General features: G+C 69.2%; 1 protein-coding gene across 5 annotated transcripts; it reads right to left on the reverse strand.

The window, feature by feature from the left end:
* Positions 1-308: 308 nt before the first annotated feature.
* Positions 309-24091, reverse strand: PHRF1 (PHD and ring finger domains 1). Of its 5 annotated transcripts, none has more exons than XM_054576825.1 (18): positions 23988-24091; positions 20752-20857; positions 20261-20365; positions 16672-16889; positions 14689-14772; positions 13279-13394; positions 11193-11293; positions 10940-11115; positions 10324-10453; positions 7007-7131; positions 6046-6227; positions 5597-5713; positions 5032-5186; positions 1918-4512; positions 1534-1691; positions 1088-1357; positions 845-973; positions 309-624 (listed from the first exon to the last, which is right to left on the reverse strand). In XM_054576825.1, the coding sequence occupies exons 2-18, from the start codon at positions 20834-20836 to the stop codon at positions 481-483; spliced, it is 4890 nt and encodes a 1629-aa protein (XP_054432800.1). In that variant the 5' UTR covers positions 20837-20857; positions 23988-24091; the 3' UTR covers positions 309-480. The 5 variants fall into 5 exon arrangements, with proteins under 5 accessions (XP_054432800.1, XP_054432799.1, XP_054432801.1 ...); XM_054576824.1 differs by having other exon boundaries at positions 5597-5716; XM_054576826.1 differs by having other exon boundaries at positions 2845-4512; positions 5597-5719.
* Positions 24092-24687: the final 596 nt, after the last annotated feature.

Genomic DNA, 24687 nt, shown 5'->3' on the forward strand with positions numbered 1-24687 from the left:
GCGTACCCACTTTCTCTGCCTCCACGAGGAAGAAACGCAGGCCGCACCTTTGGGAGCCAGCACCCTGCTCAAAGAGCACCGGCCGCCCCGGCCCCCGCCCCCGCCCCCGCCCGCGCCGTGCCCTGCCGGAAGCCGCAGGACCGGCCCCACACCCGGGCCGTAACTTACAGAGCGCTCCCCGCAAGGGCGGCAGGGACCTCCTAAGCGAGAGACAGGCAGCCCCTCACCCTCCAAGGCCCCCACCTCAGCCAAGGGTTCCTTTCCGAGAATGAACTCCACGGAGAGCTTTCTAAAGATAATTTGTCTTTGATAAATTAGAACACAATGAAACAGTGTATCTATAATGTACATATAAAAAAGTCCAATTGAAGCTGAGCAGGACAGACACACAGACCACGCGTGATCACAGGAGCCCTGAAACACCGCTGGGCGGCCCCGTCTGTTGCCGCCGCCACGCCCCGCAGCACTGCCGGGCCGGCCTCAGCCCTCGGCGCCCTGGGCTGTAGGCTCCTCTCCGGCCTCTGGCCGCCGGTGCCGGCGCATGTGCCGGTACTTGTCCACGTACGCCTTCACCAGGTTGCCCACCTTCACAGGGTTGATCTCCCCGCTCTTGCTGTGGCAGATCTGGGGGCAGAGGAGCCATCACCCAGAGGCCCTTCCACCCCCCAACGTTGCCCACCTCCCGGGGGCCCCCGAAGGTCACACCAAGACGGCCACAGACACCTTGGGGTGCCACTGTCCCCCGTGGTTCGGCCTGTTCCACAAGGAACGAGGGCCCGGCCCTGGCGGCCAACGCCGCCCTGGAGCCCCACCAGCAGGGCGCACGGCCCCGCGAGCCGCCCACCTTCTGCACGGCCTTCCGGAGGATGTCCTTGTACTCATCCTTCGTCACCTCCCTCTTCTGGTAGAAGGGCTTGATGGCCAGCTTCACCTCTTCCACTGCCCGCTCCTGCATGTGCAGCTTCTTCATGTACTGGGGGCAGGGAGGCGTGTGAGCCAGTGTCCTGCGCGGAGGCCGCACAGGCCCTGGGGGGAGGCGCAGGGCCTCCTGCTGTCCTGCCCGGGTCACCCGGGGGCGACGACTCACCTCCTCGTTCTTGGCCTTCTCTGCGGCTGGCCGGGGAGCAGCCGACTTCTCCTCTGAGTTGTTGGTGGCAGCGACGGCGTGGCCAGCCGGCTCTGAGGCTGCGGTCAGGCCGGCGGGCACGGGCACTGGGGCCGGGCTTGGGGCCACCCCACAGCCAGCCAGGGGAAGGCTGCCCTGCAGGCTGAGCTGGACCGGGGGCTGGCTGGCCGCTGCATAGGGCAGGGCACTCGCGGGCAGAGCCAGGGCGGGAGGCAGGTTGGGGCTGTAAACCTGGGCGGAAATACAGCCCGCTGGGCGCTGCCCCGATGCCAGCAGCACCCCTCCTCCTGCTCCCGCGGCACGAAGAGCCTCGGCAGCGAGCACCGGAGCTGTGAGGCTGCCTGCACATCTGGCCCCGCCCACATGGCCCAGCTGCAAGGTGGCCTCCCTCCCGCCCAGGCACTCACCTGAGTGAGGTCAGCGTTGGGGAAGCCAGGCTCTGGGAGCCTGCAACCAGGAGGAAGGGGCTCCGGGCAGGGTGCCTGCGGGGTGTCCACGGCAGGGCCCCCATCTTCGGGTCCCCAGGCCTCTTCCCGGGGCTGCGGGGTCCTGGGGAGCGGCGTCCCTGAGGGCGACACAGGGAGGTGGGTGCTCATGGCCACCCCAGGACGGACGGCTGCTGCCTGGCTGCCGAGTCCCAGGGAAGCGTCCCAGCAACAGCGACCCCAGGCTGTGCTGCAGCCGCCTCCCTGACCGGGACCTGCAAGGCTGCTGCAACCCGTGGGGGCCGCTCTGTGCCACACTACACGCTACCCCGCCCCCGCCACGGGCCACAGGAGCACCCTACTCACGCAGGCCTCTGTCCGCAGCCAGGGCACCCCCTGCCGCCCCCTGCAGGTTCCAGGTGACTCTCTTCACCGGCGCTTTCGCCCGCAGCACGGCCGCCTGACAGGGGACTTCTTCCTGCCCTGCAGGCGCCCCGCCCGCGGCCTGGCCTCCCAGGGCGCCCGGCACGAAGGCCTTGGCCTGGTCCTGCTGGGACGGGACCTTCTCTTGGGGAGCCTCCACCCAGGGTGCGGGCTGCACAGAATCCTCCCTGGGGACCGGCAGCACCTCCCTCTTGAGCTGGGGCCCGGCCAAGCCAGCATCCGGCTGCTGGCGGGCGGGGGGCCCGGCCGGGAGGGGCGGGAAGCCCCGCTCTGGCGAGGAGTCTGTGCTCTCCGGGGAAGGCGGGGAGCTCATGTCATCCAGCTGTGTGAGGACGCCTTCGCTCGAAAAGTCTTCAAAGAGGTGCCCCGCCTCGACAGAGTCACCGTAATCCAGGTCCTCGGGCGGACACTCGGACGGCACCTCTGGGACAGGGGGGGCCTGCGAGGGGGCCTGGTCGGCCTCAGCCCCCTCCGGCCAGGCCTCCGCACCTGGCGGTCTGGCCAGCTGCTCTCTGCCTGGCGCCGGCTCCTCCTGGGCCGGGGGTGCCGGGGACGCCTCCCTCACGGGCCCCTTCCTCTCCGGGGAGCGGGAGCGGGAGCGGGAGCGGGGCCGAGGCCGCTTCTCTCGGGAACGAGGCCACCGATGCTCCCGGGACCTGTGCTCTGTGCTGGGGGACCTGGACCTGTGCTTCCTCCTCTCACGGGAGCCCCGCCTGTCTCGGGGCCGCTCGCGGCTCCTGCCCCTGGGGTGGTGGGGCCTCCGGGCCCTCTCCAGGCTGCTGGGGGGAGAGCACCCCCTCCCCTGAGACCTGGACCCTGACCGCCGCTTCTTCCTCCTCCGGCTCTCACGGTGCTCGTGGGAGGAGCTGCCAGGGCTGCCGGAGCGGGACCGGGACCTCCGCCGGCCTCGGCCCCAGGACTCCCGCTTCCTCTCCCTGCTCCTGTCCTTGGCCTTCTTCCGCTTGGCTCGCTCGAGGCTGCTGGAGCGGTCGCTGGAAGACCTCCGGCCCCTGACTTTGGGCTGGTGCTTCTTGGCGTGGTCCTCGCCCACTGGTGGTGACGCAGACCTGGAGCTCCTGTCCCCGGAGCGGGAGCCGGAGCGGGAGCCAGAGCGGGTCCTTTTCTGCTCCCGGGCGGCAGCCTGCTTTCTCTTGCCTGTCTTCCTGCCTCGGGAGCTGGACGTGGACCGGGAGCGGGACGGAGGCCGCAGCTCCACGACCCTGTGGGTGGTCGTCGGTGGGGCCTCAGGCTCCGCCACGGCCACGCACATCACCGTCCGCTCTTCGGAGCCGAAGAAGGTGCTGCGGGGCGGGCGGTCCTCGTCCTCCCAGGGCTCCAGCCGGGACGGCGATGGCCTCTGTGCCCGAGCGCCTGGGCCCGGGTCCCCGGCAGACCCCGCTGCCTCCTCCTCCTCTCCCGGCTCGCCAGCAGGCCCCTCGTCCTGGAGCGTGAGCCCACTGGAGGGAGGCCCCCAGGAAGGCTCGGGCCCCCCCCCGAAGGCGGCTGCCACCGTGTAGGAGGTGACACAGCGGACAGTCTGAGAGGGCGGCGTCCTGGGGCTGCCCACGGAGATGGTGCGGGTGATCTCCGAGGGCAGGAGGCCAGAGCCCAGGCGCTCGGGGCTGCTGCCTGCGGAGCTGGAGTCGGAGCCCGTGGGGTCGAAGGGGTCGTAGATCTCGCTCTTGAGCTGCTTCGTCTTCCTGAGGGAGAAGAGGGGCGAGGGGTTCTCTTTCCTCTGCACCTTGTTTTCGACAGGCCGGAACGTGTGGCAGAAGCCAGGGTTGGAGAGCCTGCTAGAGTGCGCCGTGTTCCCAGGAATATTGATCCGGAAGCTCTCGAAGGTCGAGCTGCCACCCTTCCCCCTTGAGGGCCCCAGCGGGGCGGGGGACTGGGCACCGGCCCCAGAGTGCACACTGGGCTCCTGGGCGCCCCTGCCACGGGGTTCGCCCTCGGCCCGGGGGCCGAGGCCAGGCCGCCTAGGGCCCTCCCTGCCCGTCAGCCGACTGATGCAGGAGCTGGGGATCTCGACAGGCTGCCCACCCGTCGGGGCCGGGGCTGAGCCCGCCCGCCCGCTGCCGTCCCTCCTGATCTTCGGTATCCGCGGAAGCTCGGAGATGTCCGTCCTCCTAGGAGCTAGTTTTGGGGCCTGTCCTGGCACCGCGCTCTTGGCTGGCAAGTCAGAGCCGCCGTGTGAGGCCTCAGACGTGAATCGGAGAGGCGCAGGGGGCTTATCGCCACCACTCACGTGGGGGCGGTCCTGTCGTTCCAAGCCAGGGCCGCTTGCGTTCGACAGGTTCTGGGCCTGGCCTGACCGAGGGGTCGCTGAAGAGTCCAGTCTCACCGCAGCCCCGGACGTGAGCACGGGGACGCGGGAGGGGGCGGGCCTGCCTTGGCAGCGTGATCCCAGGCGTCCTGGCCTCCCCGGGTTTGGTGCTGGGGGCTGCGGGCCGTCCCTGGGCCCCGGGCCTTCTCCCTTCTGGGACGAACCCACTGAGTTGCGCTGGAAAGAAATGGGCGCTGAAAGAAGAAGGCGAACAGCCGTCAGGGCCCACCCCGTCCTTGAAAAGCTCAGCACCGTGCTCAGCCTTTATCCAAACGACTGTTTTCAGGCGTGCGTCTTACATCCCTCCTGCCTGCCCTGCGGGCGGCCAGTCCTGTGGTGGGTGCGGGCTGCTGTCCGCCATCGGGACGCGCCCCGCCCACTCCAGACCCTTCCCTGGGGCGACGAGGGAGGGCTGTCCACTGTCCCAGCCCCGTCCGCCACTGGCCGCCCAGTTCCGCGCCCGGCCTGACCCGGCCCCGAACCTGCCAGAACCCAGGCGAGGGGCCTCGGCGGGGCTGGCCCGGGGCGGGGCACTCCAGCCACGGGTGGCTGCAGGGCCTGTGTGCTCGTCCCCACCTAGACGAGCTGCTCCCCAGCTCTGCTCAGAACACGAGGAAAACTAACAGAGGAAAACGACTGAGGGCACGACCCCGCCCGAGCGCCGCGTGGAGCGCGCGCCCGTGTCCCCGTGCCGCCTGCGGAGGCCGCCTCACCTGCGCGCTTGGCGCTGAGCGAGCCGTCACGGTGGATGGTGACGTCGGCGCCGTCCATCAGCAGCAGGCTCTGGCCCGACAGGATGCTGCCCAGCAGGTCCGGGACGGGCGCCTCGCCCGCATCCGGCTCGGCCACTGCACTGGGGGGGCTCCTCCTGCGGCGCAGACCAGGCCCTGCCACTGCCGCCCCTGCCGCCCCCACGCGCCAGCAGTGAGGCCCCCCAGCGGCTCCCACGAGAGGGAACAGGGTGTGTGGGGTGTGACCGGCCAGCAGCACCGAGAGGCTGGCGCGGCCAGGCGAGCATCTGCCCGTTCCGTGGGAGCCGCCGTCCTTCTTCCCCCGAGGCTCAAGTATTAGAAAAGACCCAGCCAACGGCACACCCAGCAGCCTGGCTCCTGCCCAGCGACCCCGGCTGGCGGGCTCTGCGGCAGAGCCTGCGGCTACCCGGTCGCCCCCATGCCCTCACCTCCCCTTCAGGGTGCACAGGGGTGAGGCCTCGGGCCTCTCAGGGCCTGGGGTCAGGGCGCACCCCGGACCACTCGCTTGCCACCCCGCCCCACACACCTGGAGAGCCCCGCAGAGACAGGCCTGGCCACGGGCTGGTGCGACCGCAGGGCCGAGTGGGACAGAACCCTCCTCTTGGCTCTCAGCGGGGACGCAGGGCTGGCAGCCAGCTCTTCACTGCTACTGGGAAGACACAGGCCGGAGGGAGCAGGTGACCCGGTGACCCGTGCCCGAGGGCAGGGGACATCTCCTGGCCGCTGCTCCGCAGGGCCCCGCATGACAGGCTAAGGCCGCTGCTCGGGGCGGACGGCTCTCTCGACCGCGGGGCGAGCGGAAATGGAGGTCCCTTTACCCACCGCCCGCTGGGGAGTGACTGGGAAGCAGGCTGCACCTCCCTCATGTCACGAACAGGGGACACGCCCGCTGCCAGCTAAGGCGGGGGCGGGGCTGACAGCTGGCTCCCCGACTCCGTGGGCGGCGTCTGCCCAGTGCCGTCCCCCTGCAGTCACCTGTCGACAGGGTCCAGCTCAGACGGGTCTCCGAACAGAGAGAGGGGGGCGACCCCGATGTCCGCACGCATCAGCCCCAGGGAGGGGTCCGCAGGCTTGTACACAGAGGGGATGCAGGCCCCGCGGGTCGGCCTCCGCAGGCCCAGCGCCCGCGCGATACGGCAGCGGGCCGTGGCTTCGCTCTGCACCGCGGCGACAGGGAGGACAGCCGGTCAGTGAGGCTGGAACCTGCACGGCGTGACCTGCACCCGAGCCCGCGCCAGGCCGGCGCCCAGGCGGCTGCGCCCACCGCCGGGCATGGGGGAGGAAACGGGCCACGCGCCCGGGGCCGACTGACACCGCAGGGGCGGGCCCCGCGGGAGCAGCTCCCAGCACAGCGGCCCGGGGCGCGGCCGGGCCGGGCCGGGCCCTGGGTGGCGCACGGAGCCGGGCCACCGGTGGGAGCGGGCGGCCCGGGTGCGGCCACCCCTCGGACTCCAGCTCACACCAGGGCCCTCCCCGTGGCGCCTACTGCGTGTCCACGGGCGTTTGCACGGCGTGGATTCCCACTGACGGGGCAGTGAGGGCGACCGCATGTGCCGATCACGTGCAGATGCAGTGGACACGCGATGTCCATGTGTCTCACGTGTGACATGCTTCTGACACCCACTCTGGGGGCCGGGGTGGGGGCGCTCGCAGTACCACGACAGGGGACCTGGGCGCCTGGGGGCTCGGCCGGGACGGACAGCTCTGCCCTGGAGGGCTGCTGTGCGGGGCTGCCCCCCGACGTGCCCCAGCGGCTCCTGGAACGGGACAGTCGGCGGCTTGGCCTGCACGCGGCCCCTCAGGACGCCCGGCCCCACGGGGCCCAGGACCGCTCACGCTGGGCTGCAGGGACGCCCGCCGTGCCCGTGAGCCTCTGATGGACAGAGGGGGCCGCTGCCAGGGCTCCCGCCACCTGCCGCGGGGAAACCGGTGTCACCTTTATCTTCTTCCCTTTTCTCCTCTTGGCGCGGCCTTGGCGTCGTTTGGACCTTGACCCAGAGCTCCTGCCGCTCGCGGCCGGTTTGGACTGGGTTTTCCTCCCCCGCACCTTCCTCCGTCGCCCTACAAAGAGGACATGGAGGGTCTGTGCTTCACGCCGTGGCCCCCGGTATCCCCTCCGGCCTGTAGCCGCACGCCAGGACCCAGCCTGGGGACAACCGGGCACAGGCGTGGGGCCTTTTCACCTCAAAGGCCTGCTACCTGCTCTGGAGCGAGGGGCAGCCGTGCCCAGCAAGGACGGCGCGGCTCGGGTCTGCTGTGCTGTGCGGACCCACTCCGCGCGCCGGTGCAGACGTCGGAGTCAGAGACAACGCCAGGTCAGGAACGCAAACCCCGACGGCCAAGGGCACAGGGATGGGGGACGCAGCTCAGTGCCCGCTGAGGGGTCCATGGGGGCTCTCCCCAGGGACTTGAGGACAAGTGGCTTCAGGGGCCTTTCTGGTGAAATACACCTTGACCCCAGCCTGTGTGTGCACCCAGGGCTCAGTCCTGACCAGCCGCCGTGGGACTGCCACGGCCGGCTCAGCGGGACGATCGGCAGCCTGGAGGCCTGAGCGGTACAGGAGCCTCGGCAGGGTGGCGGGGCTCCCGGGGAGCCCACACATGGGCCCTGGCATGGGCTCGAACGTCACCACGCTGTCAGAGCCCATGCTGTCCCCGGGCCTGCAAGCTCACACTGGCGCGGAGCCCCGCACGGCCTCCAGGGGGGCGCCACTCCCCAGTGCAGCGGCCCTCGGGTCTGTGAACCCAGACAGACCCCGGTGGGGAGAGCCCCCCCAGAGCTGGGCGGCTGCTGCAGGTCAGCCCCTCCATGGTCCCAGAATGTCCACAGACCGAGCTCTGATGGAAACACATCGACCCTCCAGGCAACTGGCAAACACACACGGACCGAGCTGCACCCCCACCTGCCCCTGTGCGCGCCTCCAGGCTCCAACCACCAGGATGCAGTTGGGCAGGGACTGGCCGGCCGTGCGCTGGGCAGAACTGACTGGGGATACTCGGGACAGAAGACCCCTATGACCCAGAGGACGCAGAGACACCCACTGGGCACGGCCAGCAGTCAAGAGGATCTTACTTGGCTCTGGATTCAAATAAACTGGTTTTTTAGAATCCTATGACAACTCTGACCAGTGTGGCTCAGTGGGCTGAGCATCATCCTGCAAACCAGAAGGTTGCTGGTTCAATTCCCGGTCAGGGAACACGCCCAGGTGGCGGGCTGGTCCTTGGTTGGGGGTGTGCTAGAGGCAACTGGTCATGTGTCCCTCACACATCGATGTTTCTCTTCCTATCTTCTTCCCTTCCCCTCTCTCTAAAAATAAGTAAATGAAAATGAAAGACGATAGCTGCTCAAAAACGTTTAACAATACGTAAGCAGCCCTGGCTGGTGCGGCTCAGTGGATTGAGAGCCAGCCTGCAAACCAACAGGTCGCCGGTTCGATTCCCCGTCAGGGCACAGGCCTGGGTGCGGGCCAGGTCCCCAGCGGGGGGCGCACAAGAGGCAGCCGCACATGGATGTTTCTCCCTCTCTTTCTCCCTCCCTTCCCCTCACCATAAAAGTAAGTAAATCTTTAAAAAAAGTAAAATCCTTAAAAAAACCCTACAACATTCACAACCCAGCACGTCCGGCACTGACCGGCCACCGTGTAGCGTGAGGCCATCTGTGCTCATTTTCTCCCGTGTAACAATGGGCACTGGGGCGCGGTTACGTTAAAAACCGAGAGAGGCCCCTCGTTTAAGACACAGAGCAAGACGTTCACAGACAAAAGAACAGCCGTGAGAAGGACTTGGCAGGAGGAGCGCTGCGGGGGGGCGGGGGGGGAGACGCGGGCCGGTCCGTCCGCAGGTGCGAGCCGAGCGCGCCCCCAGCAGCAGCTTTGCTGCAACGCACACAGACCAGCAAACAAAGCAAAACAGCAGATGAGGGCGCAACCGGAGAGCCACCTCGTCCCCTCAGCACAGGGGCAGTGACATCCTGGCCTGGACGCGCCTCGGGGACCAAGAGCAGCGCCTGAAGTTTCCCCCAGGGGCTGTCCTCCGGCCACGGGGGACACGAGGGAGCGGCCCACGTCGGACCCGGGCAGTGGGTCGACGCCAGGGAGGCCACAGGACGCGCCAGCTGTGCCCGGGGAAAGGGCCCCGCAGCGCTGGCTGCGGCTCAGGCGTCCGTGGGCCCGAGGACGGGTGTCCTGCTTTGTCCGCTGGGAAGGCCACCGAGCGACAGCTGTGGAGCTCCCGCGAGCCGTCCCCACCCCCAAGGCGAGGCACACACGCGGGCCGGCACAGCGCCAGCAGGTCCTGGAGCACAGGCTGCGGCCCCACCGGAGGCGGGGGCACACGCGCGGAGCCCCCGGCTGTCCCGCGACATGGACGCGCCTGCCCCAGGCCCTGTGCCCTGTGCGCAGCGCCGTCCCCCTCCCCAGACGCAGCACCGCTGCTCACACGCCGGGGGCTGGCCACGCTACACGCCACACGCCACACACAGCGCAGCCACCCCTCGGCAGTGAACAGAAGCTGACAGACACTGGCGACCCCAAGGCCGCCTCGCTGCTGGGCAACGGCCAGAGCACACGCCCGGCATCCTCACGCCTGTCCGCGGGCTGGACGTGGGCAGGCTGACCCGGAGCGACCTGAAGGCCGTGGGACGCTGGCGGGCGGGCGGGCGGGGAGCCACAGGGACGCACCGCCTCCACACGTGCGCCTCGGTCCAGGTGCTTTTTAAAGCCTGCAACGCAACCCCCAAACAAGCAGGAGCCCGCACAACATGTGGACTCAACACGCATTCAACAAGGGGGACGCACAGCCTCGAGCAGCAGGACACAGAAAGGGACGCAGGGAGCGCGGCAGCGTCCACAGCACGGCGCCGGACGGAGGCCTGATGAGGGCGGACACCCACGGCCACAAGGCTCCTCCCAGAATGTCCCCGTCACTGCCGGGGAGGGACGGCCCTGAGGGGCCGGGGTTGCCGAGGTGGACGGAGAGAGGACGAGGAGCCCCGAGCGCACAGAGAGCAAAGACAATGAATCGTCCCATCTGCGCCCACGTCAGAGAGCCGGCCGGGGCTCCCTGGCGCGCTGCCGGGTCCCCGCGCACAGGCCTCAGGCACTGCGGGGGGTTTGAGGGGGGCCGCACCCAGACACCCTCACGGGGGGGCTCCCATGGGGACCGGCTCCCAAGGGAGTCGGTGCCGAGACCAACCAGGTCCCGTGCCGCCAGGGACACGCGCGCTGCCGCCCCCGCCCCCACGCCCGGGCTTACTTGCTTTCCTCCTGCGCTTGGCGGGGGCCAGCGGCGCCACGGGGCGTGGGTACACGGCCGTGCTCAGGCCAGAGACAACGGCTTCGATGGTCTCGTCCAGCGGAGAGGACATGAGGTACCGCGGGATGTGCTGCGTAGAAGCGGGGCTGCTGGGCGGGGGGCTGCCAGGCGCGCTTCCCACACCGGGCCCGGCGAGGACCCCGGCAGCGCCCCCATGGGATGCGCTCACACACGGCCCCGGCTCCCCCCCAACCGCGGGCGCCCCCCCCTCACTTCCCCAGGGCAGGGAGGCCTCCCCACGACGCGGGCACAGGGCCAGGGCCGAGGGCAAAGGCCAGGCGGGCGTGAGAGGCAGGTGGGGCTCCAAGTGGGAGAGGGGGGGCCACACTGCCAGGCGGCGGCGCACGCCGAGCCCACAGGGCGTCGGGAGGGACTTCAGGGGTCTGCTCTGGGAGCAGGGGCGGCAGAGGCACTCGTGACCAGGGGCCCGGGCCCTGGGGCCCCGCCTCCCCGCCGTTCCCAGCCTGGCCGGGCCTCCTGCGGGCGGACGCTGACTGCGGGGCCGAGCTGCCCCGCGGCCCCCTGGGGCACCCCGGGCCTGGAGGGCCGCACCCACCTGGGTGCTCTGGGCCGTGGACATGCGGTTCCGGTTCACCGTGGCTCGGACTCGCTCGCTCTGCCGCGTCCGGGCGATGGCCCGGGTCCGCCCCATGCGAGGCCGCAGCCGGCTGGCGGTGGGCACCACGTCGGCCAGGAGCAGGGAGACCTCCTCCTCGGTCACAGAGTCTGTGTCTTGGGAGAGAGGAGACGCTGGGCTGCTGCACGGCCGGCCCCCCCGCTGGGCCCGCGCCCCCAAGGCGCCCCACTACCTGTGGGAGGCGCAGCGGCTCCGGGGACGGCACATTCCGGACAGAACCACTCGTCCACCGGCACCTCCTGGAGCGGGGGGTCCAGGCACTCCATGTGGTACCTGTGGGGAGTGAAGGGCCCGTCGGACAGGGCCTAGCCCTGTGGCAACGAGCGGGCGCGCCCGCAAGCAGGCGCCCAGACGCGCCCGAGACCACGCCGCCGCCTGCACTCGGAGATGGGGTCTCTGGGGAGCGGCCAGGGCGGGGCGGGGCCACGGCGCCTCCCCAGGACCCCACGGCCTGGCCGCTGCCCTCCTCCCCATGCTGCCCGCCAGCTCAGAGACCCCCCATGCGCCCAAGAATCCCTCCTGCCGCGGGGGGGCAGCCCCCGCCCCGTGCTCCGGGAGGCCCTGAGGCGTCCTGCCTCCCTGGCAAACAGCACCTTTCCACTGTAAAGACCTCAGAAGTAACCACCCGTGTTTCACGGGACAGGGAAAAAAGCTGGTGCTTTCTGTACCTCCAAGTGGCCTGCGATTCTGTTTTTAAATGAACAATGGCACAACCTCCGGTTTGTCACTTTTAAGCTGAAGGAACCACTGTAAGAATGTTTCGCAGACCACAGACACTGAGCGCAGGGGTGTCTACAGACGCCCGAGAACCACCGTGTGCGTCCGTGTCAACGTTTCAGACCATCGGGGTCCATCTGCGGAATTTCTCAAGGATGTAAAAGTAAAATCAACGTGTTCAATTTATATTTTTACTTTAAAATACTAAAAGAAATTACCGAAGATGTAAAAACCCCCGAAATCATTGTTACAGTTATTAAATACAAATGTTGATAGAATTAACAAAATTGACCTTAAGGGAACCCTTGGCTTAGTGACTAAAAGCTCGAATGGTCTCCGCCGGGTTCACCGGTGCCGTGGAGGCCGCCGAAAAGCCCTGCTAGGCTGTGGCTTTAGCAGCCGGGGGCGGGGGGTGAGGGGCAGCGGCCAAGACAAGGCCGGTGATGGGCCCAGCTAACCCATGCCCTCCCCCAGGCGCACGTGTCCAGCCGTCCCAGACCCTCCCTTCAGGGAGGAGGACACGTGTGACCCTAGGGAGCGCTAAGGTGCCTCCGGCCCTGCGTCCCCAGGATGCCTACGGCTCACTCTGTCGGCAAGCAGGCCCGCGGTGTGGCGACGGCTGAGCCGTGCGCTGGACGCTCAGGCTCCGGGCCGCACTCCCATCCTCCAGGAGCCCAGAGAGTCTGCGCTGAGGCCGTCCGGCCACAGGGTAGCAGCTCTGAAGAATCCCAAAAGCAAAGGAAGGCCACCAGGTCGAGTGAAAGGTCCCAAAACCTGGCTGCGAGCTGCACATTGTGAGAAAGGCCGGGACACAAGACGACCAGAGGGCAGGGTCAAGCCCGGGTGCCCGGGGACAAGCAGGAGCCCCCCCCCACCGCCGCAAGGCGCTCCGGGCGCCCAGGCTCCTGCCTCCCGCTTCCTGCCTCACGGCCTCGCCCTCAACCCCGCTGCTTGTGGCGCAGGAGAAGCCCCAGGCCCACCTGGCCGGCCTCTTCCACTGCCCTCGGGCACACGTGCCCCAGAAGCCTCGGCTCCCACAGCCACTTCACGGCAGGCGGGCTCTTCAGACACGCAGGGAAAGCCCCGCGGAGGCGGGGAGACAGGAAGCAGCTGCTGGGCGCGGGGCCACTGGCAGCTGAGGGCGTGGGCAGTGGGGCAAGCCGTCGCGGCGCCCACCGGCCGGAGCCTGGCCTGCACTAGGGGTCAGCACGGACCCACTGCGATGCTGGCCGCCCCGCCCCCGCATCTTCCTGGCCTTTTCCCTCATCTGGACGCAGGACGCACACCGCCGCAGGCAGCCTCCGCCCACGTGTGGGAACAGGCGGAGGGAGGGACGGCGACAATGGCGGCCCGCAGGCCTGCCGGCCAGCGTCACACCCCCGGCAGGGACGGCAGGCCGCGCACCAGCGGACGCGGTGTGGCCTCCAGCGGGAGGGCACGCACTCACTTCCTGTGTGGCAGGGGAGGGGCTCCTCTGCCTCTCTGGCTCCAGGCAGGAGGGCCAGCTGCGCAGGGCGGCTGGCGGGCCCGTCCGCGCTTACCCGGCGTCACAGCTGTCACAGAGGAGCAGGCGGTCCTCCCGGTCACTGCGGCCGCACACCTCACAGAAGGTCGGGTCCTCCTCCTCCTCTCCAGCGCGGGCATTCTCCACCGGGACCTGCAGGCGGGAGGCACTCTGTTCACGAGGCCCCTGGAGCCCGACCCGGAGCCCGCGCAGCGGCACTGTGCCTGCGGCTGACCCGCCGCCGCTCCATCAGCTTCCAGGTGGTTCCCCAGGAAGAAAACACTGATTCAAGAGGGGGGCCCCGCCAGGGAAGCAGCGGGGACAGCAGGGCCCCACGGCTGCGGGGAGCCCAGCCCCACCACGCTGGGCGGCTGCAAGAACAGGGAAGCAGCGTCCAGGCAGCAGCGCTCGTCTCTCGAAAACTGTCCCGTAATCAAAGATGTGGAAACACGACCCCACACGCGAGCAGTCACAGCCGGGCACGGAGACCCCCCACCGTCGCAGGCGCTCTCAGGGGCCATCATCCGTGTGCTGTCCCGTGCGCGGTCTGTGGGCGCGACGTGTCCCCGGCCCGCCACCCGGAGCCCTGGCCGGGGGAGCGCATCCCGACGGCCCTCCGTGCTGCCCAAGCGGCACCGGGCACGCCCTCCGCCCGTGCCCCGTGCCCCGGGGCCAAGGCCCCCTGCCAGCCTGCACCCTGGGCTGCCCACACAGCCGCTCTCAGGCCGCGCTCCCCGACTTGACTGGGAGTCTCGTGGGCACTCGCCCCGGCCTCTCCTGCCCAGGCAGCACCCGGGGCCGCACGCCTCACCGGCCAATTCTCCAGGCCGCCCAGCAGAGCCAAGGCTGCCGCCTGCAGCCCAGGCCCGAGAGCACCCCAGGGGGTGCGGGCTCGGCGCAGGGAGGCCGACGAGGGGCTCCGGCCCGGGCACCGGCGGCTGTGTGCTCTCCGCAGACAGAGAGCCGGCCCGCAGCGAGGAGACGCCCCGGGCTCGTTGGTCTGCGCTCAGCCCTGCGGCCGGACTCCAGCAGCCTCCCCAGTGCTCGTCCTCGATGTCAGGAGGTGGGGGGCCCTCCTAAAACGCAGAAGAGCAACCCGAAACCTGGTCCCTGGGCCTGGGCTGCTCTTCCCCTCAGCGGCCGGGGCTGGGGAGCAGCTCTGGGAGGGAGAAGGGGCACGTGGGCGTGGAGGGGAGGCCTGGGAAGCTGCCCACCGGGAAACAGCCCCGCCCCCGTCTTCCCCAGAACGCACATGGCGGGCAGAAAGGGCTGCACCTCCAGCCCCCCCGCCCCCAGTTCACGCCTGCATGGAGCGTTCTGGTGGATGCCTAAACAGCATGTGACCAATATTCACCCGTGTCAGGAAAGCGACTCGGAAAGCGGGTTTTCCCGTGAGACGGGGCGCGTGGTGAACACAAGGGGGCGCTGCCCCAGCGCCGACACTCACCTTCTTCAGGACCTCCCCACCGAGCCGGGCGCGAATGCAAATGCAGTGAAACACAGTCCGATCCACCGGGCAGGAAGTGGCGTTCTGCAAGAGACAGGAGACCGGAACGCCTCAGGGCCCCAGGCCGCCGTCTGCGCCGCCGGCCCCTCACCCGAGGCAGCGCCTCCGCCCCGGACATCGAACGCTGCCCCCATGCTGGCCCCGTGCCAGGCGGCAGAGCCGCGGGGCAGACGGGCGCGCGTCCCTGTGGGTGTGCCCAGCACGGTCACGGCGCCGAGGGGCGCGCGGGGGTGGCCTGGGGACCCCTCCTGTTTGAAGCCTCTGCCAGTGTCGCCACGAGGCTGCCAGATGGTTCTCAGTAAACCCCAAGGGTCTCGCTCATCGGTCACGCTGCAAACGCCCTCTCCCTGCCTCGCTAACAGGGTCCCCCCAGAGCCCTCTGTCGTCCGTCCGTGGCTGCTGCTCGGCGCGTCACTCACCGCAGGTCACCCCGACCGAGCCGTGTGCTTCGGCGCCCCCCCACCAGGCAGCCCCATGCGGCTCCTGCTCCTGGGCCGGCGCCCGAGTGGGTGTGGAGCGGAGCTGCCGTGGGCACCGCGTCCTGCCTCTCGCTGGCCTTCGGGTCCCAGGGCGCGCCCTGCTGGGGGACCTACCGCACCATGGCCGGCTGAGAGGCCCAGGCTGCCTCCTCCCCGCCCACGGGGGGCCCGCCCCCCACGGGAACCTCCAGGGCTGGCCGCGCCCTGGCCCAACATGCCCACGCGGTGCGCGGCCCATGCGTCCCGACGCCTGCTGCGCTCGCTGCCCGTTTGGAAACCTCTCCCTGACCCTCCACTCGCCTTGGTGGCAGGACCTGCTGTGCCCACGCTCGCTGTGAGGGTGGCGGAGAGGCCCCCTCACTTCCGGTGGGAGGCCCCTGACCCGGCGTGCGGGGCGAGCCGCCCGCCGGGCTGCACACAGGCTTACAGAAGAGCCCCGGTCGGCCGGTCTCCGCACCCGTGCCCGCGCCCGCAGGTGGCCTCCCTTGGGGCTGAGGAGCCCTAAGATTCAGGAGCCCGCACCCCCCGCCTGCAGGAACCGCCCCGCCCACCCCAGTGCTCTGGTGAGCCCGCGCCTGCCACAGGGCCCCCTGCAGGGAGCCTACAGGAGGCAGCCCTTCCTCACTTGCTCCCAGTCGTCTTAGAAATGCTCTTGAAACGTCTTTTTGGACGTGCTTGTAAGTACAGCGTCACTTTAGAGCCTCGCCGGCCCTGTACCCAGCCATCCCGCTGAACTCAGCACCCCAGCAGTGCCCACGTCCAGAAAGTGTCTGCGCTGGTGGGGCCGGCCAGCGCCCCTCGACTGCAGGGAGCCCTCGCCTGCCCAAAGCGCCCGGCGCCCAGCCTGACCTGCGTGGGGGGCCTCCCGCCACCAAGCGGGAGCCGCGTGCCAGAGGCAGAGGCAGAGGTAGAGAGCTGCCTCGGGGCACAGCAGGCCCGCAGCCCCACAGGAGCGGCAGCTCTGTCCTGGGCCAGGAGCCCCCTGCACAGGGATGCCTCGGGGCTGCGGGGGGTCGGGCCGCGCGAGGCTGGGCGCTGGGGCCGCCGGGCCCCGCCAGGTGTCGGGGCCACACGCCGCCGCGGAGCTCTGTGCCCTCCCCCCCGCAAGGGCGGGGCGAGGCGGGGCAGGAGTGAGAAAGGCCGAGGCCGCAGCTCCTGAGGACACGGGTCACCACGGGGGTGGGGGGTAGGGGGACATTGCTCATCCTCGTCCTTGTCTACACTTCTGGAATTTTCACAATAAAAAGTTTAAAATGCAGGAGAGGTGCTACTCCTCAGCCTCATCATGAAACACCTGCGTGTTCCTGGTACGGGCCCTCCGCCCCGTTCGAGGGCCGGCCCCTCGCCTGCAGGCCCCCGTGAGGGACCCGCCGGTCCTGCCTCCGCTGCAGCGCACCCCCGCGGCCGCCGCAGAGCAGAGCCGGGCCCGCCCCGGGGGCCTCACCTTGGACCACTCCACGATGCAGTCCAGGCAGAAGTAGTGGGAGCAGGTCTCCGGCGTCCCCACGGCCTGGTCCCTGAAAGTGTTGAGACAGATCGGGCAGCTCTCAGAGTCGTCCTCAGAGTCCCACGCACCACCGGCCTCCAGCAGCCCCCGGGTGTCTGCTGCCGGCACCGTTCCCGCGTCGTCATCGGCGTCGTCAGCGGCGGCATCTTCCGAACCTCAAGAAAGAGGAAGCGTGACCTGATGAGTTAGAGCGGCGCGTGCCAGCGGCAGCAGCCACACTCAGGGGAGCGGGTGCCCACATCCCACGCTTGGGGGCAGACCTGTCCAGCAGCCCCGCCAGGTGTGACTGTCACCAGGCAACGCACCTCAAGTTGGTCCCAAGCCAAAGGCACAAGGCACAGGGTGAGCAGCCACAGCGGCTCAAGTCCCCGCCCTGGAGCAGGGTCAGACCCTGTGGCCAGGCCACCAGCCCGGGGCGGCAGCCCTGCGGTGACAGGACCGCCCCCCCCAAGGCGCGGTGTGCGCGACGCCGCCTCCAGCCAGCACTGCCCTTCGTGCTCCCGCCTTCCCTCCCCCCGCAGGGAGGCGGCCGAGGTCCCAACCGGACAACAGGGCCACAGGAGCGCCGGTCAGTGTCTCAGAGCCTCTGCGGCCGGGGCCTCACCAGCAGAAGCACAAGGGGACACTTCGGGTTGAACACGGCACAGTCAGCATGTGTTTAGTTTGCTATCCTTCCCACACTCCTCCAAAAGAAAGACACAGGTGCACGTGGGCAGAGAGCACACCTGCCCCAAGCGCTGCCCACCCAGTCCCTGGGAGCGTGGGCAGGACCAGCCCCCACACGGCTGCCGCCCCGACCCCTGCGGACAGAGAGGTCACCGGGGACGGGGGCGGGGCGGCATTTCAGCCCCTCCCTGGCCGGCTGCGCAGAGGTCAGAGACGCGCCTCTGGGGGGCGCAGGGTGGCCGCCAGGAGCTGAGGACAGTCCCTGCCTGCCGGCCAGCCGGACACAGGACGGCAGCCCCACAGCACAAGGACCCGCGTTCGGCCCGCCGGCAGCGGCCCCTGGGGACTGCCCAGGCCTTAGCTGGGAGCCGTGGCCCCAGGGCCCTCGATGCAGCCGGGGGAGTCTGAGCAGAGGACCAGCCACCCGCCCCTGGACCGCTGACCCACAGAGCAGGGGTGCTGGGCTGCCCTAAGCTCCCGTGTCTGGCACCATTTGTTACATAGCAAGAGAAAGCTAATAAAGTGGACTGTCCCCAAAAATCTGGAAGATGGGAAGTGGAGAGCGAAGCACAACTGGCTTTGTTCAGCTCTCCTGCTCTCCTCGGGACCAAAGAGGACAGAGGGAGCAGCTGGCCGGAGGGGCGGACTCTTCAGATGGCACCTGCAGGCCCAGCGCTGACAGGAGGGCAGGGGATCGGCCACCTGAGAGCCACGCGACGCTCTGTAGCACCTGGGGCCACAGAGCAGTGCTCTCAGCACCTCCGACAGTGACCGCCGAGCATGCGCGCAGGCGAGGGCGCACCTGGGTGCGAGGGCCCTGAGCCCCCCGCCCCCCCCAGGGCTGCGGCACGTGGCTCCCCCACCCCCTACGAGGGGGCCAGCCCAGTGCGGACAAGGGCAGGCCCTCCGAGACGGGCGCCCACGATGACCGCACTGGAAGGGGACTGTGACCTGGGGCGGGCATCACGAAGACGAGGCTGACAAGGAGTCGCCACGGCTCCCCACGCACACACGTGCACATGCGTGCAGGGCCGGAGGGGCCGGGAGGAGTCCGAGTGTCTCCTCTTCTATGGTAAGACCCCCACAGACGTTATCTCCAAAGTTGGAAATCAGCGAAGAGCAACACAAGCAACGTCTAGGAACAAACACGGGGCAGGACAGGCAGCAGGCCGAGCAGAAAGCGCCGCTGTGGACAGAGGCCTGGTGCGCTGGCCAGCCCTTCCCCCAGGAGGGGGCCCTCCCTAGAAGCCCCTCTGGCCCCGGACCACCCTTCCCCCATGTGTCAAAAGGCTGGTGCTGGAGGGGCAGGCGGGCTCGGGTGTCTTACGAACTCTCCGCTGCGACGGCCACCTCCTTGGCACCCCCTGCCCGGGGCCCTCCTCGCCCTCGCCACCCCCCCACCCCCGCGCACAGGGCTCCCGGGTCCCCTGCCCTCCTGGGCAGTGGCTCTGGGCCAACGGCCCCTCCACAGCACTCTGCCCCAGCCCCTCCCACCACTGCCCGGCAGACGACCGGGACCTGGCTCTCTCTGGAGCCCCCTCCCCGCCCCAGACCCGCTCAGCTCCTCCCCTTCCTGTGACGCCCCTGTCCACCCTTTTCCTGGCGCCACAACGGCTTCCTTCTGCCACTGGCTGTGCTGCTGGGGGGCGGGAGAGAGACAGCGAGGACCCCAAACGAGCCGGCTCTCACCCTCCCTCCAGCCCCCAGCCCTGCTTCACTGCACCGAACAGGCCCTCACACCTTGGCTCGAGGGGTGAACGGAGCAGCTCACACCCTCTGCCTTCAGCTGCGTCTGCGCCAAGCGCCGGGCCTGAGACCTGCTGCAGGGAGGCCACCTGCCCGCCTCAGGCCCGGGAAACAGGCGGCAGAGCCACGTCTGTGACCTGTGCTCTCAGGCTAGAATCTCGTGTCCCTGTTCAGAATTTAAAACCTAACTCTGCGAGACTATGGCACCGGCGTGCTCAGCTGCACGTTCACACTGATGACACTGCGCCAGTCCTGCTCCTTCATCAGCACTGTCCCGAACGCGAGGGACGCTCCCATGCTGACAAAAACCACAGGCGCTCGGGAGGCAGAAGGCGGATGCCGGCAGGTGCCGCAGGAACGGGCACCGCGGGCCCTGGTGCCCACGCCAGAAGGCGGGCAGCGCCCCAGCTGCGGGGGTGCTGAGCGTGCCCCTCCTCCAGGGAGGTGGCCAGGGCTGGGCTGGGACAGGGCAGGCCACCCAACAGCCAGGACGGCGGGAAGGAGGTGCCCTGACCCGCGCCGGAGCCAAGCAGCCCGGCCCTCAGGGGGCACCACTGCCATTCACAGCCACGGTCCCGGCACAGAGGGTCAAGGGCACGCACAAATGCCCAACAGCGGAGGCGAGCCAGGGACTCCACGCCGAGGCGCGTCCTGCCCGTGCAGCCCCCAGTGTCTGGGCAACAGGGCAAGGGGCGGCACAGGCCACCACCTGGGCCCCAGCGACCCTGCAGGGCCCGGCGGGCAGGGCGCTGAGCCCTCTGCTCACAGGCCAGGACGGGCAGCAGGCGCCTCTCCCTGGAAACGGCTTGTCTCTGCCGCTCCACGCTCTCGCCCGCTTCACCCCGGAGCCCTTGCCAGAGGAGACCGGGCCACTCGTGTCCTCAAACTGGAAGGAAGCGTCCCGACAAAGCGGGCCATCGCCCCCCGCCGACGCGGATGGCGTGCCGCAGGGGACGGCCCCACGAGGCTGTCCTGCCGAGGAGCGTCTCCCCAGCTTCGCAGCCCCTCCGCTGGTCGGCACGGCGAGGGAGACGACGTCACGGAGGACGTCCGGAACCCGCTGCCCTCTCCCAGCGAGAGGGGATGCCGGGCATCGCGCCCGCAGCGCTCTCACCAGACCCGTCTTCCAGGTCCCCCTCCTCGTCTTCCCCATCGGTGCTGGTGCTGAGCTCGCTGCCCGAGTCCTCGGAGCCCCCGCTGTCATCCTCGCCGCTCGCTCCTGGGCCGAGACAGGCAAACACAAAGGCCCGGGGCAGTCAGCGCCACGACGGGCAGAGGGCGGGCCCCGGGCGAGCGGGGGCTGCCCCGGGACGGGGTTGGGGACGGGCGGGGGAGAAGCAGAACTCTTTCATTCTCTTTACACCTGTAGTGGTCGCATTAAATGTGAGACAAAATAGTGCATCACTCGTACAATTTAAAAGCAAAAGGTAGTTTTTTTAAAGGTCAAAAGGCGCAGACACCACCTAGACAGCTGCAAAAGGCAGCTCATCTTTTCCGGAGCTGACACCGTGGTGGAAACACGGTGACCGGCTTCTCTGGGGCGGGCAGGCCAGGAACCCTCGCGCCCGGGGGTGGGGGTGGGGTGCAGGGCCGGGGGGCACTCACCAGCCAGGGCAGCAGCGCTGAGGGGCAGGTGTGCTTCCGGCCCTGGGCTTTGGTCCACAAGCTCGTCCAGGCTGTCGTCATCCATTGCTGGACATTGGAGTTCAGTCTGCAAGAAACCAGAGTCGAGTGACTCCCCAGGGCGCGAGGCTGCAAAACTCCCCTCAGAAAGAGTGACAGCCACTCCTGGCCATTCCACCCTGTGACACGTGTCCACCTGTAGGACAGGGAGGCTGAGCTGTGCCAGGTGAGACACACAAAGCCACGCATCACTGCGCATACAAAGAAAGGCAGGGTCGGAACCCCAGGGCGACATCCAGCCAGACCCTGGCCTACAGCAGACCTAGCACGGCCTCAGGCCACAGGGCTTTGTCTGGACCAAGTGGTTCGTCAGGAGCTGAGGCAAAGCAGGGCTTCCGAGAGGGGGAGGTCCCCAGGACGGCCTCGCTGACAAGCGGGGCACTCTCCTGACAGGTCCCTCTGCACCACGGCAGGCCAGCCCGGCCTCTGCTCACCTGGCGCCCACCAGGGGGCTGTGTGCAGCATGCGCCCCCAGAACACCCCTGGGCAGTACAGGGCTACAGGCCCCAGCTGCCATGCCCACCCCGTCCTGGGCTCCTGACCTCCAAGTGGGGACCCCTGTTCTATCTACTCTGGGAGGCCACTGCACAAATGGCGTAAGATCTGGACAAATGACCTCCTCCTCCTCCACCAGGGTCTCCAACCCTGGTCCCTGTAAGGGTTCCTTTCTTATCGGTGCTCCTCGCCCACGTCCCGGGCGACCCCCAGAGGACCCCCTCACAGGGAGTTGCTCAGGGACCTGACAGTGAATACAGCACCCCCTGCAGCACGGCACGACGTGCTTCTGGGTCTGGCCTGCACGTCAGAGGAAAGGGGTCCCGAGAGACCAGGGGGCAGAAGAACCGAGTGAGCACCAGGGGAAGGCGGGCTGGGCCGGCGGCATGTCCAGGAGCCGGGCCAGGCCGTCCTTCTCAGGGCTGGGGCGGCCACCAGTGATGCTGCTGAGAACAAGGGCCGCCCCCCCACCCCTGGGCCAGGGCCCACGCAGACCCTGGAGCCTCACTTCCCAACGCCCCAGACCACAGGACACCAGCGAGGCAGGTTCACTGGGGGAAACTGGCGACAGCCACGTGCTGCCAGAGCCTGGCGACAGCATGCGAGGCGGGTCTTTGGTGGAACTGTCACCCCCACCGGCCCGGTGCCCTGAAGTTAAGAAAACCAGCCCCAGCCCCACTCAACCAAGGGTTTGCGCCCCGAGTGCTCGGTGCCTCAGCTTCGCTGCAGGACCCCACCTGTCCTGCACCCACGTGCCGGCCACACTCCTGCCGGGGACGCCTCACCCCAAAGGCACGGCAGGGCCGCCACCCGCCCAAGAGCATGGCGCCCGTCCTGAGGGTCAGAGGCTGCACTGCCCAGCTGAGAAGACCTGGCACTCTCTGGTCACAGCTGTGGCTGCTCCCACTCGACGCCCCAACATCGTCCTGGGACGCCCGCCCCACACCGAGCCTGGCCCTACTGCGCGCAGCGCAGTCCCTGCCCCGCAGAGACACGGCTTGTGAGGGAGGTGAGCACTCAGGCCAGACACCCGGCAACGCCGACCCTGAGGCCGCCTGGGTGACCGCAGAGCACAGGGTGTGGCGCTGGGGCAAGTCCTCCCCTTGCTTCGCGTCTGCAAGGGCAAAGGGAGGAACAGGTGCCCCTGGCTTCTCCCCTGCTGCGCTGAGACCTGGGCCCCCAGGAGGGGCAGGGCCAGGGTCTGCTTCAGAGGACACCGAGGCCACAACGGGGTTTAGAGCAGGAGGTTTGCCAGGAGTGCCAGCGTGGGGGCGCGGCTGGACCCGAGGAGGCCCGCAGCAGGGGGCCTAGCTCAGCGGCTTAGCAGCCCTTCCCCACAGCTCTGGGGACCCCCGCAGGCCTCTTCGCCCCTGCACCAGGGCGGGGGAGCTTGGCGCTGCGGCTGCACACCCTTCCTGCGTCACCGCGCAACAGCACGCACTGGCGGCGCCGAGAAAGCAGGCGGGTGGCTTCCCAACGTTGCGTCCAGAGCCAGCACCTGTGCCCCCGCCAAGGAAGAGACCAGCCAGGACCCCACCAGCATGCGGCTCCACCACCCACCTCTGCCCGAAGGCTCCAGGCCCCGGCCCAGAGGTGCCCAGGGCCCCGCTGCCAGCTGGCTGTCTCTGGGGTGCAGGCGGCACCTCTAGATCTGGGGGGCAAAGAGGAATGCTACAGCTGAAAGAATAGTTCCCTCTCTTCAAATTCAGGGACCCAAAGCGCCCACAATTCCGACCACTGCTGAGGAACAGAAAGAGTCTCTGGTGAGGTATCTGCACTGTGCCAGGCACAGGGCCAGGTCACCGGTCCCGCTGGTCCTTCTTTATTCACCATCAGCCACACCGGCTGCGAGACACTGACGCCGAACCGCCGCGGAGGGCACGAAGCTGAGACAGGCAGGAGGGCTGCTGAGGGCAAAGGCCAGGCTCGCCTCCGCGCTTCACCACCAGCCCGGTGCAGGGGACGCCAGAAGGGGCCCGCTACTGCCTCCCTGACCCGATCTTCTTCTCGGAGGTCAGGGAGAGGGAGGCGTGACAATTCCCGAGCCAAACCGCACCTGAGCCTCAGGATCTGTCCCGGCGACCACTGGCCGCGCCCACGAGGCTCACCAGGCAGCTTACCTACCGCTCGGCCGCTGTACGCACCAGCTGCGGTGTAACAACGCCGAGCAACTCACCCTCTCTGGGCTCAAAGCTAGTCACGCCTACCCCCGAAAGGCTGCGGCCGAGACACCACCTGCCTCAAGGGCTGGGAACCCACCCCTCCCCCAGGCGGGCCTGTCCAGACGCGGACGCAGCGGTGCGGACCAGGAGGTGGAAACAACTTAGCGAAGGGTCACACCGCGCTCAGACGGGGGAAACGACAGCGCAGGGGGCGGGGTGTCACAGCAAGAGGCGGCTGGGCTCCCCGCGGCAGGGACAGGAAGGCGGCCACCCCAGAAACGCGACCGCAGGCCGAGGGACCCCGACAGCCTCGGCGCGAGGCCTCCGCGCGCCGGCCCGGGATCCCTGCCGCCGCCGCCCGCGCGCGCGCCCGCCTGGGGCCAGCGCGACGCAGGCCTCGCCCCGCCGGGCAGGCCGCAGACAAAGCGCGCGGCGGCCGGCGGCGGCCCGCGCGGCCGGGACACGGCGGGGACCCCGGTCCGGCACGGACCCCGCACGTACCCGGGAACCTCGCTCCCCGCCGACCGCTCCCAGGCGTTCACCGCCGCCCGAGCGAAAGCAACGACTAGGCCCGGCCGCCGCTGCCGCCGCGCGCTCCTCGACCCGGAAGTGCACCGAGCCGGCTTCCGGGACCCTCCAGCCCCGCCCGTTGGCGGGAACCACTGGGTCGAGGAGAGGAAGAGAGGTCTGAAGAGCGGGAAGACGCCGCTCCTTGCGGTCAGGAGCCTCGAGGCGTTGGAAACACTGTTTCTTCGTGGACAGCGCCCAGCAGACCAGTGTCCTGAGGGGATTTGTGGTGTCTGACGCCCCTCCGGTGGGCTGGTCCGGGCCGCCACCCCCGCGCGGGGCTGGTGCAGTCTGACCCTCCGCCCGCCGCCCAGGGCGAATGGGAGCGACCTTCCGGCACACCTGGGTCCCGCCCCCAGCCCGGCCCCGCCCCCGAGGCGAGGCCCCGCCCCCGAGCGCCCAGGGCCCGCGGGCGCCTAGAGAAGCGGGCGAGGGCGGCCTGAGGGCGGGCCCGGGGACCGCAGCTTTGCGCCGTTCGCCCACTCGTGGACCCGGCGGTGATGAGCCCTGTGTGTGCGGCTCCTCGAGGAGCCGCGTGCCGCGCGTCCCTCGCGGTCCTCACCCACAGCTCAGGACATCACGCCCGCGTGGCGTGTGACCGGCTGATTCCGTGCTGCGATAGAAAGATAAGCAG

This window comes from Pteronotus mesoamericanus, unplaced genomic scaffold (assembly GCF_021234165.1).
Source record: "Pteronotus mesoamericanus isolate MK-2021 breed Mesoamerican mustached bat unplaced genomic scaffold, CSHL_Meso_final contig_349, whole genome shotgun sequence".
NCBI classification, from domain to species: domain Eukaryota; kingdom Metazoa; phylum Chordata; class Mammalia; order Chiroptera; family Mormoopidae; genus Pteronotus; species Pteronotus mesoamericanus.